Source organism: Lissotriton vulgaris, chromosome 4_1 (genome assembly GCF_964263255.1).
Source record: "Lissotriton vulgaris chromosome 4_1, aLisVul1.2, whole genome shotgun sequence".
NCBI classification, from domain to species: Eukaryota; Metazoa; Chordata; class Amphibia; order Caudata; family Salamandridae; genus Lissotriton; species Lissotriton vulgaris.
This window is the reverse complement of record NC_141691.1, coordinates 1,800,550,866-1,800,563,144: the sequence shown is the minus strand read 5'-3', so window position 1 is coordinate 1,800,563,144 and position 12,279 is coordinate 1,800,550,866. Positions and strand designations below refer to the sequence as shown.

Below are 12,279 nucleotides of genomic sequence, written 5' to 3'. Positions count from 1 at the left end.
TACATATAAGTCTGTAGGAGTCACTCCACATGGATACACAAAAATTGCATTAATTAAAAGAAAAACACATGAATATCTACTAAACGTACCTGGAAATACACTTGTGAAGTTTAGCTGGTCTGTTGTTGGTTTTGGGGGAGCCACACAAGTTATTGCTCCATTAGTATTATCCTGAACATCACAACTCTGTCCTGCAAAGAAAGTCATACTCCTAATGTTACTGATTTACTGTGCAAAATGGGTTCACTGCTGTACACTATACCCTTCATTATTTAGAATTGGATTTTTTTACTATTACGAAAAGGGTATTTTCCATACTTCAACATCTCTAGAAGTTACCAGAAACATAATCATTTTCAGTAATGCAAATAGAGCATGTATCCTATTCCCTTGCACTATGAAGAGTGGCTCAGCATCACATTAAGGGAACAGGAGTGGTGGTATTGTTGTTTTGAATTCCATGATTGAAACAAACTCATGCTTGCTTTTGTGGTATTGTCAGGGACAGTGTTTCTCCATTTTTTGAGGGCTGTTCAACTTTTCAAAATACTACTACCATTTCCGTAGAATCTATACTCCCAGATATAACTTGTAGTAGCTTCCATTTGCATAGTATGTTTTAAAGTGTTTTTTTCTCTTTCAATCTTTATTATTTTGACGTCTGCTGTTGACTGAACCTGATAAACTGGGAACAAAATCTTTTTCAAATGAATTTGAAGTGAATGTCATACAGCTTACATGTACGTTTTGCTACATGAAGGCATAGTAAGAGCTTCTTGCAGAAAGTACATTAAGTCATGTGCTAATGCAATAGGTAACAGGCAGCTTAATAGGCACTTCTGATGACACTATCCTGTTTAGTTAAAAATACAATGAAAAATACACAATGGGTGCATGGGGAATCCTTGGCATACAACTCGAGTTACATACTATGTTTGATAAATCGCTAAGTGTAGAGGTAAAATATGTGTTGCAGAATATGGTTAAATGTATTAAAAATCAACATTGATGGTGAAGTTAGATTTTTGATATATATAATGGAAAAGTAACTTTTGAAAAGTTAAGCTTTCACAACTTGAAGCTCTTGCATACCAAGTAGCCTTGGCCAGCCTGCAGCTGCTAGTCAGTGCTGTGTTAAATGTTGTGTAAAATACTTTTCTCAGAGCAGAGAAAATGGATTGGGCCTTTGGGAAGAAAGTGACCCAGCTTTACCCAAGCACTGTTGATTAGAAGTGCCAGGAACTTTCATTTACTTAAAATGGCCCTGTCAAAACATGCGATCTTATAGTCTAGTGATAAGTGAGGGCAGGAGAAGAGTGGTCTTTTGCTACCAAAACATACTTTAGCCTCTCTGTGTTAGTTTCTGTGGAGAAGGAAGCTGGCTCTAGAACAAGTTGGAGTATTTAATGAGAGGGGACTGCTCATTACCTAAATCCAACCCCTACATGTACCACAAGCTTTCTCCATGGGTATAAAGTGTTTGCCATCCTAGAATCTACTGATAATGGTGCACTGTGGGGTAGTTTTCAGTGAGGCAAACAGAATATGCTGCAAACGTGGGAAGCTTAGTACCCTAGGAACATTTTACCCTTTGGTTATGAGTCACTCACTGGCTAGTGAATTGAGCAAAAGCAGCACCTCCCCCACAGCCCCTCAGAACACTTTCTGAATCTGTGGCACAAAAATAGAACTGGACTTGCTGTCGATAACCTGTGGGGAGACCTGGAGGGCTGGACCCAGAACTAAAAAGTGGCACCAAGAGTCAATCGACTGACCGGTGTGGATACAGGGACAGAACAAGCTGCACAAGGCCTTTTTTCAGGCCACCCAGTTGACCTGTATAACTGGAACATGCTGGTGGCTTCTAAAGGAGTGTAAAGGCAGAACAACAGTGGCTCCTGTGGAAAAATATGTAACACCTAGAAATAAGTGTTTTTTGTGACACAATGGCAAAACACTTATTTCTAGGTGTTACATATTTTTCCACAGGAGCCACTGTTCTGCCCTAACCTCTCGACCAGGCTCCCAGTGAGTAGGGTCCACTTGTTCCTCTCCTCCCTCTAAAGGAGTGTGTCATGGCCCTAAGAGCTTTCTCTGAGGTCCTGGTGGTAATTTATAAAGTACTGCCACAAACTGCCGCTACGGCGGTTCGTGCCAAAGCATTTCCACTCATTTGTGCAGGGCTTTGTCAACATGACAGAGCCTTGCACCAAACAGTTTTCTTTTCTTTATTTTACAAAAGAAAATGTAGAAACTGGATTTTCTTTTTGAAAATAAAAAGGATAATGCCCCTGTTTGCTATAGGAGTCATTTCCCATGGCAAGGTGGGCATTATTTATTTGTTATTGTTCCTCACTACCATGGGTTACTTGGCAGTGACTAACAGTAACAAAATTGATATATGTCCAACCAGCCTGATTGGGCAAGCAGACTATTAGTCAATTCTTTGATGTCCCTCACTCCACAGGCCGTCAGAAAAGTTTGGCCGTGCCAGAGATGGGGTAGTCTCCTCCATGGCCAAACTATGTTCTGCCTGCTTCTAAATTCAATGGGCAGATCATTATGTTGACGGTAAGCATGACTTAACACCTTAGCTACGTGTAAATATCCCTCCCCAGTGCTGCGCTGTCCATTGGAACTAGTGCTGAATGGACGTCCAATGGACGTGTGCAGCACTGGGGAGGTAGCGCTCGTGACGACCGTTGGTCGTCAGCAGCGCTTAAGAGGTTAACCCTGTTTACCACCAACATAGAAATCAGGCCCTAAGTCCAAAGGTAGCAATATTGACCAGAGAATAGCACAAAAGGAATCTGCCTGACAAGAAGTCTTTTGCAGCCGCGAATATTGAATTTTCCCATTGGTTGATCCTAGATTTAATTTATGGGAACTGTGTGTTTGCACTGAGTAGTATGGTTCTTATTACTGGGAGTCCCATTCTTCCAAACTAATAACCCATTTTCTTACAATAAAGGTTGGCAAAACCCACGCCAGTTTTAAATAATTTGTAAAAAAAAATGCACAAGCATAAAAAAGCCCTTTTGCTGATATCAATGAAACCGAACACACTGCTGAGTGTGTTTTAACTTTTCTTTCAGCCAAACTGTACATTTCCTAGTATGCTTATGGAGAGCCTTTCCCACATTCCCTTTTCATTATTTTAATCTACTATTACAGTTTAGGTGCATAGGATTTATATTATTTGAACTTGCATTTCATTATTGATTTACATTTTTCCAGTTATTTTAACTTGTTTTCTAGATTACATTTATTAGTAAGCTGTCTGGGAATCTGTAGGTTCTGTGTGCCACTTTGTATGTATTATCCTTCCCTCCTTTGATTATGTGTGGCTTGACAGCTGTTAAAGAATACTCTTGGAGCGGCTGGCTCAGCCCTCCATTCTAAGGTCCTCCCCCTAAAGATGGCACATGCCAGTGGTTGCTTAACTGGCCACATGTCCTTGCCTCAGGCATAAATAATATATTCTTATGTTAAGCCTGTCTACGCTCAGCAAAAAAGTTATGGATAATTATATTGTTGATGAAAGACTGTTAAAATTAAAATTAAAAGAATACCACAAACATAATAAAAAAATCACCACAAATAATACATGGAAAAACACATCTATCATCTTGAAATCTTCAGGACCCTCTCAATTTGGGGAAAATATTATTGAGCTTCTGTGAGGATGAACACAGTTCACACACTGGTCCATTTCAGTTTATGCAACAGGGTCCTGTACAAACAGGACTTCAGCTATCCTGGCTAACTTGAATGCCAACACCTACTAGCAGCTAACTGAGCAGCTCCTTCAGGTGATGCATGCATGGCTGTAGACTGCTTTCGACCTTCAGCACTTGTTTGTTTTGGATATGTTAGGCCTGCCAACTTGGATCAGATGACCTTCTATAGCAGGACTGTAATTCATTACTATTGAGTTTGATGGTCCTGATTTTTCACTTTTTTCAGGGGATGATTAATTTAAATAAGGTTCCTACTCCTTATTCAAGGCTTGAACTTTCTAAATATTCACTCTCCAGAGGAGGACTTTGCCATTGAGGGTGAAAAGATGAAAACAACTTCAAGGTACAGATTATTAGCAAATGAATCATTTGTATCATACTATACTATACTTATTATGAAAATGATATATTTATCAACATATTATAGTTTTTCTTTTTCTTATTTTCCTAATTGACTTGTTTTTCTATGTTCCAACACATTTTTATAGCAAATACATTTATGACATATGTACCCAAAAGATGCTTATTTTTGTGCTAACTTTTCCCATTTCTTGGACCACTCAGGACCCACTTTAGGGCCAATTTTTATGTTATGTTTTGTAAAAGCATTTCAATTTAAACCATTCCTGGAAGAACATTGTTACACTTTGATTACTTATCAAGGTTCCCATTTGGAATACAATGGTGTCCTCTATGTTTGCTTGTAGCCCGCACGCAGCAGCTTCAAGGGGCAAATGGTAAGAAAATAGACTGAATGGTGTCCCATCGCCGAGCTATCAATATGCCACTCGACAGTCAAGTCATAGTGTTGTTTCCCTGTCCTTTTGAGGTTCGGAACCATCACTGATTTTTCTTTGTTCATTACGACCAGGTGAGGCATGGTGGACACTAGCAGGGAACACTAAACTATCACCCAGTGCACAGGGAGAAAAATAACTGTGTCTCAGGATCTTTTGGTTTTCATTTAAAGAAAACAAACTGATGCTTTGGGTGTTTGCTTCCTCCAAATGAAAGTCTGCATAGTTGGTATTTTAAAAAAGCTAGTTCGGCAAATTCTCAGTGCTTTGAAGGTTGCCATCAAATCAGCAGCTACCTTCATGGCACAGACATCACCACCAGACACGCGGAGATGCCTCAAGAGGGCAGATCACTTGCAGAAAGATTAGGGCATGGTTTCCACCCTCCTGGTGAACGAGCATCTATCCACAAGGGACTAAATGACCCGCTAGGTCTCACTAATTCCCTTCAAATAGAATTCCTAGTGTATTATATATAGAAGCTAGACACTTTTATCTGTGTGAGTGTGATGCTTCAATAGAAGTGACGAAATGTCTTTCTGTCTGAGAACCTTCTAGTGACTTGCTTTGCTTCCACATTCCTTGTTTAAAATTCCCAACTCAGTTCATGTATATTGCCATTCTAGCAAGAGGACAAAACTCAATGAAGTACATTGCTCTGCAAACATCTCGCCCATGATAATTTGTTAATTCAGGTTTACCAGTGGAGGAGAGCATAGTGTTCCAATTCAATGTCATTCTTCTTCAAATATATGATACTCTGAAAATCAGAAAATCTCATAATAGAGTTTAGAAGTATTTCAATGCTGCTTGATCCAAATCCCCCAGTAGTTTTCGCCAGTATGAGAAGGTTGTTGAGAGAGCTTTACATGTACCACACTCTATGAAAGAAGAAAAAGGAGGAACAAGAAAGAAATAAACTGCCAGAACATACCTCCAACAAGAACACGAATTGGCTGATCTGTGGCATCAAAGTACTGGCCTGTTACAGTTAGCAGGCTTCCTCCTTGGATACTTCCAGCAGCAGGTGAAATTGAAGAGACCACTGAATAAAAGATTTGCATTAACAGTCAGCATAGTGGGCAGAGGTAAAAGATTCATAATGTTTTTTCTTTTTCAGATAGAATTAATTTCATGAATTTGAGACATGTGAGTGAAATCCCTCCCTTTTTCACTAAAGTGCCTCATTGTACAAACAATTCAGCTAGAAGAGTTCACGCTTCAGAGTGAATCTAAAGTTGGGTAAGATCTAGTTCCCCAATTGATGTGCATTTCTTAAACATGTGCACCTAATAAAAAGTGTTCCCTGGATCGCTGTGGGTAAGGAACTCTCTCTATCTGCACTCTTACTGCCATACTCTTCTGATTTTCATTTATTTTTTTCCTTTTAAACTATCTATCACAGTTGAAAATGTAAGAGGTGCTTCACTGGAAATAAAATGATGCTGGTTTGATTCTAACTAATAAGGTAACACAAAATTCTCTATAGATCTATCGAAAAGTGAATTTCAGTCAGGTTTTCTGGCTATTCACAGCAGATATATTTGAGGTAATTTACCTATTGTGAAAACTCTACTGGGCCTTACTATTCCAGCTCTAAACAATAGTACTTGAACAGATAACCATGTTATAGTCAACTAAAATGGCCAAATACTGGCTTGACCTATACTAGGTATTGAGGCGCGTAGATGTTCACAGTTCATAAAAGTGAGGAAAATAAATGGAGGACGGAGTAGTATTAGAGGCTGACAATAAAATGAAGCATCTACATTTACAAGCATTCTTTAACAGTGTTGCTATACCAGGTCCTGTAACCTCAGTGAGCCCAAATAATAAAATTATGTATTCCACATTAAAACTTTGCACCATTAACATATTACCGCAAATCATGTGCACCAGTGGATTCGTGACAAACCGATCTGAAGCATTTTCCTCACATTTTCTAGAAATTCGTACCTGCATAGGTCTGAAACATTGCAATCTTATGCAGTGAAGATACAAAATAGGTATTGCTCACTGGAGAACTCCTATGGAAAAAACACACAAATAATCTTTAGAAACAAAAAATCATATTATGGCTCACACTGCCTTAGTGAAATGCACATTCCATTCATCCAACATGTCATTCCTTCTAGTTTTTACAGTGAATGTCTTTATTGTACAATAGTTCCATACATTTAACAAAACAGCTTTAAGAACCTATGACCAACCTCTTGAAATATCTGTCTCACATACAAGCTGTTTATCTACTCGAAAGGATACCCATACATCCGGTGAAAGCAATTTGACATCCTGCAAGGGCCCTCTGGGCTCACAACCTAATGCATCGGTGGTAGGAGTTAACATATGTCTGTAGGAAATACTACTTCAACTGAGATAGCTATGCGTCCCAGGGAAATAGTTAACATTCCTAGCAAATGAGTGATTGGATACCCTAAACGCCGTGAGGCCTCCTGAAAGGGTTGTAATGCTCTACATAGGATCCCCGAGGAATCCAAATAGGGCAATACAAAGCTGGCAAACATTGATTCCCAAGAATTGAGATATATCTGCCGGTTTCACTCTTTAAAAAAAATCCTGTTAAGTATTTTAGTTTGGGGCAGTTATCTATATTTGCATCTTGTCAAAGTTACACTTTTATCAACTTATCATAACTTATTAGAGACCTGCTTGAAGTAGATATCCAGCAAACCAAAAAGACTTTTAGGCCTCCTGGAATAGTCATCTAGACTCCTGGAAAATCCTTAAGACTGCTCCCTCACAAGAGACAGGCCTTTTGAAATAGTTATGCGGGCCGCACTCAAAGGAAGGCGAGGGGCCCTTATTATCGGCCCTGAGGCACGGTAGTATCACAGAAGGGACCGTAAGTGTTTGTGTGGCCCTGTGTTACTCGGATAGCACTGGTGCACAAACAGCACTGGTGCCTTTTTAAGAGTGTGTCACCTCATTTTCATGGTAGCATTCCCCCATGCAAATGAGGGAACACTTTCTCTCTGTGACCTCACCATGTCATGGATGCAGGTGAAGAGACAAATAGGACATCAGGAGGTTCATTTACTGGGTGCCACACAAAGATGCCATACAGGAAGTGCACCTGCTGAGGGCAGCCCTCTGGAGGAGAGAATGGGGGGCCATGGGCCTCCCAGTAATTTCCCTCTGAGCGGGTACAGTCACTCACTGTACCTGCCTGCAAAAAGCTATCTGCCCCCCCCCCCCCCCCCCCTTTGAGGTTTAGGTGCCTGCACAGTGAAAGACAGAGTGGCATTGTTCCTAACCAAGAGGCACTAAATAGTAAGAAGTCAATCCTAGTCACCCCCATATTCAACATGTACATGAAACATTTAGGTCTATAACTCATCAATGCTGGGATTGCCGTGCACGAAAATGCAGACAAAACCCAACTGTCCCAAATATTTCTCAACAACTGAAGTCATCATTTTTACTAATACACTGTCCCAAGGCAGCTGTGTCTGCCCTTGGGGCAAAGTATTACCAGTAATAGACCCCACACAACCTGTTTGGCCTGGCACACAGATTTGAAGGTGCGCTGCAGCAAAAACATGGAGATTGCATGCTATTTGTGATATGACCTAGGTCTCCTTAAGTGCTATTAGGCTTTCTATGCGATTGATTGGACCGTCTGGAAGAGTCTTCAGGCCTATCATGGCATATGGTTTTCACACAAAGTTATTAATTTTTCTGATGTTTTTGTAGGGCAAATATCACTCTTAATGTTCAACTCAGCTGTCAGGTCCAAAAAAACACTCTGTGTCCTTAAGCATCAGTAGCAAATGTAGTTTGGTCACACAAGAATGTCTGAGAAGGCTCACTACCACTGCTTCCTGCTGTTCCACTTGCTCATGAAGGACAGAGCTGACAATATCCTTAGTGTTGCTCATATAAATTTGACTGAAATTACGTTGTTGGATGTACAGATATTCCCAGTAATATTGTATTACTCACCCTGTCTTTAACATCATATTGAATTTACAAATATCGATTGTAATTCATTTACAGCTAACTACCACGTTTTATGTTTTCCATAATTTAAAAAACGTATTTGTTACTTACTGTGAAAAGTGTGGTTTCTTTATTAGGTAGAAGGAAAGAGTACAAACATGATAGCACATAAAGTGAAGATGCACAAAGTTCTAAAATTGAGTTAAAATAATAAAATATAAGCCTAGAATATACTTCTATTCTTAATATTGCACACGTAGAATACCTTCCATAAGGAGAATCCACGATGAAACTGACATTATGATGACCTGTGTGAAAAACAAAACAATTGTAAACATAATACAGAGTCTCTTTATTGTCCATAAATCAAATACGAACAAAATTGGCAGCTTACCAACATATCTTCCGGTCATTTTGCAAATCATGGTTCCAGCATTAGAAGAGGTAAGGCGTAATCCATATCTATGGGAATACAGTGGAATAATTTACAGCTGTATTTTTCTACAACTAAATACTGTCCTTTACTGTACTTTAATATCGGCTTGATTTGAGCTACTTGTAGCATAATTTCATTTGAAACAAAACCACCTTGGCCATAAATATACAAACAATCCACTAGATATGTTTAATTTCCAAACTGCCCAACAGAAATTAGGGATCCACAAACAATCCACCACAAATGTTAAAAGGTCAACCAATCTACCAAGAACAGGCAATCTCAGCAGATCCCTGAAGCCAATATATTTAGAGGTTTGAGTCAATCATCTTTATATTATTTGGGTAACTAGAAAAAGAAAATTCTGACTCCTGCACAAACCCCTGTTTACGCAGGCGTCAAAATTATGTTTTATGTGAACTTTCTCACACCCAGCAACTAACCAGTGGGTGTGATAAAGTCTCTATTACATGGAGACATTTTTGGCATGTCAACCCTTGAACATAGCAAGGGAAGAAATCCTCACCATTAACAGCGACATGCAAATTTAAGTGTGGTTAGACCCAAAATCCATACGTTATTTTCCACTTTAGGCAAAACTAGTGATAGGGTTATTTATCGCACCCAATAAAATTTGCAGTGTCGGATTTTATGGAATGTGATAAGGCTTGTATTCAGGGCCAAATTTAGGGTGTTGCAAATAGCAGCAACGGATCCTTCGAAATGGCAGAGAATTGTTGCATCACTGGCTCAGAGCCAGGAGCTGAAAAATAGAACATTATTAAAATATTGTTTTATTTTTCAGCTGCTGGCCAAGCCAGAGTGTGAAGGGTTGGGGGGGCTGGGGTCACAAGGTGAAGTGGTTGGTGCACCTCTAAGGGCTCATTATGATGTTGGCAGAAAGGCCCCCCCAAACAGTTTGAATCTCCTCGATCACATCAGAGCCCTTCGGACCGACTCGTCGGTTTACATTCCGACCGCCCGATTACGATGTTCGCGGTCAGAATGTAAACTGCGCGATCATTCCAAATTGATTCTGAGCTACTCGCGGAATGTTCCTGTCGTCGGAACTACATCCTACACCCCTGTGGACAGCGTTTCTGCCCTTGAGATTACGATGTCGATTTCCAACAGCCTCTCTGCGTCGGCCTGTCCGACACAAAAAGGCTGTCGGAAAGTGACTTTGGAGGCCCCTGGCGGGGATCCTTAGGCCCCGCAGCCTATGGTTGATAGCAAAGGGGGTACCTGAGGTACCCCACTGTAAAACTCTGCACTGTGGGGTGCCTGCAACATGGTGTGGGGTTTTCCGCAAAAACTAATTTTCCCCATAGGAGCCTGTGTTACTGCCGGTTGTCGGGCGGAATACGAGCTACCATAGGGAACAATGGGACTCCGACTAAACAGTGATTGGTCGCATTGTAATTTGGAGGTCAGAACCGCCGACTGCAAATCAGTCGTCCCCAATCCGTGATGGTGTCAGGAGGAGGCATTCCGCCCACCATCGTAATGAGCCCCTTAGCTTGCATGTCTGTTTGACTGGCTGTCTTAGGCTGGCCAAACAGACATGTGCAGTTAGGTTTCTCTAACCCTCCTGTATTCTACAAAAGGCTGGAGAAACAGCACTGTCTCCCTGTGCCTGAACAGAGGGTCTAATCAGCCCGCTATGCCAATCTCAGCGCAGCTCTTATAGTATGAAAGCAGCGTCTAGATTGGTTGGGGAGTGTGCCCCAGGGACTGTTGGGAACAGCAGGAGAAGTGCATTGCTGCCACAGGACCAGGTATATTTTTTAATTCTTTTTTATTCAAACCCCCCCTACCATTGCTGCTGCCTTGGGACGCCACTGCATATTGTTAGCAGCTGTACCTGGCACTGATCTTGGGTGAGACGTGGAGATTCTGTGTTTATAAGCAACCTATGGGTTTAAAAAAGAAAAACACATGCTGCAAAGCTCCTTTTATGTCCAGCAGTTTTGAGGAAACAATTGAAATGTCAAGCTAACTTTAATGAATAATGAGAGATTGGAGTTTTACCTAGTGGCAGTTTTGACTTACCATAAAGTAGTGCAGTTGCTTAATATGCCTGCTGCAAAGAACGTTTACCATGCAGATCACGGAACAATATTTTACGCGGATACCTCAGTGGGTTACTGCTTTTGTAACACTGATCCTTTTGCTACTTGCAGTTCTTAAGTTATAATGGTAATATAGCACAGTGACCTATGAAATGTCATCAAAGAGCTGCATGAAAACACCATGGTACAGGTAAGAACATTACATTTTCCCAAGTCTTTCATTATCGTAACGTTGCTAAAATGGGTTTGGGTAGAAGTACACTCTTATTTGCAAGGTCAGCCACTATAGTACATTCAAATAAAGTGTGTGCTTCTCTAGACCAAACGGTTTTAAAATACACTGCCTACTAGTATGGATGACATGACTCCTACACCTTGTAATCCTCATTTTACTATGGAAAATTTCCTATACACTGATCTACACAGGCATAATTCCTTGTCTCTGTATAACGTGTGATGTAACGTGCTCTGACACCCTACATTGGTATGAGTAGTGCTATAAAACAAATGAAATGCATGTGACAAGGAGCTATGGAGACATGAGGGACACTGTTCGAGGGTGGTGGTGAGAGGGTATATAGAGTAGGAGGTCATTGGATGGTGCTAAAAGGTTTGTCAAACCAGGAGTCACCAGCGCTAAAGCCGGCCCTGCTTATATACAGGGTTGTTACAGGGATAAGAGTGGAGCAAAGCAATTTAGGCCACACCCTTATACATCACAAATAAGTGATTTACTAATTGTAACTGACATTATATTCACTGTGTTCGCTAACTTCATTAATGTGTGTGAAGCATTTAAAATTATAAATGGGATGAAACTATTGCAGCGATTAGAGATTTATATACGTGTACACTAATGTTCGGTTGAAACGTTTAAATATGTACATTGTATTGTTTACTCATATTTGACACTTATTTTTAACATTGTACGCATGTATGTATAGCCATGTATGTATTCGAAGTGCATATTAAATGCATTTTGTCCTGCCAGCATATTCTTTCTTCCATGCATATTACCATGATTCTTTTAAGTGAGAGAAAGACTTATGGTTTGTATTAGACAACTGACAGTGAGGCCTGGAGTGAAGCAATTGTCAGTGAATGTGGAGAACTAATGGTCAAAAGAGGCATTCTGTTCATCATGTACTAGGACAGAGAGATGTTCATGGTTGAGAATTACAGTCCAAGTTTCAATGCACTCGGAAACTGAAGGGATGTGTAGATGCTCTCTCGAGTTTCAACTTGATTGGTTCTTTGTGGTGTGAAAGGAGATA

At 40.4% G+C, this 12,279-nt stretch overlaps 1 protein-coding gene across 1 annotated transcript in view; it reads right to left on the bottom strand.

Moving 5' to 3' along the window:
* The window catches only part of LOC147724578 (fibrocystin-L-like), a 1,433,379-nt gene that overhangs the window by 1,192,403 nt on the left and 228,697 nt on the right, over positions 1 to 12,279 (bottom strand). The window contains exons 9-13 of the mRNA XM_086966122.1: positions 8,892 to 8,959; positions 8,763 to 8,805; positions 6,494 to 6,564; positions 5,472 to 5,582; positions 90 to 191 (exon numbers count right to left, since the gene is read on the bottom strand). Of these exons, the coding sequence (XP_086822248.1) occupies positions 90 to 191; positions 5,472 to 5,582; positions 6,494 to 6,564; positions 8,763 to 8,805; positions 8,892 to 8,959 (395 nt within the window). The remainder of the gene's footprint in view (positions 1 to 89; positions 192 to 5,471; positions 5,583 to 6,493; positions 6,565 to 8,762; positions 8,806 to 8,891; positions 8,960 to 12,279) is intronic.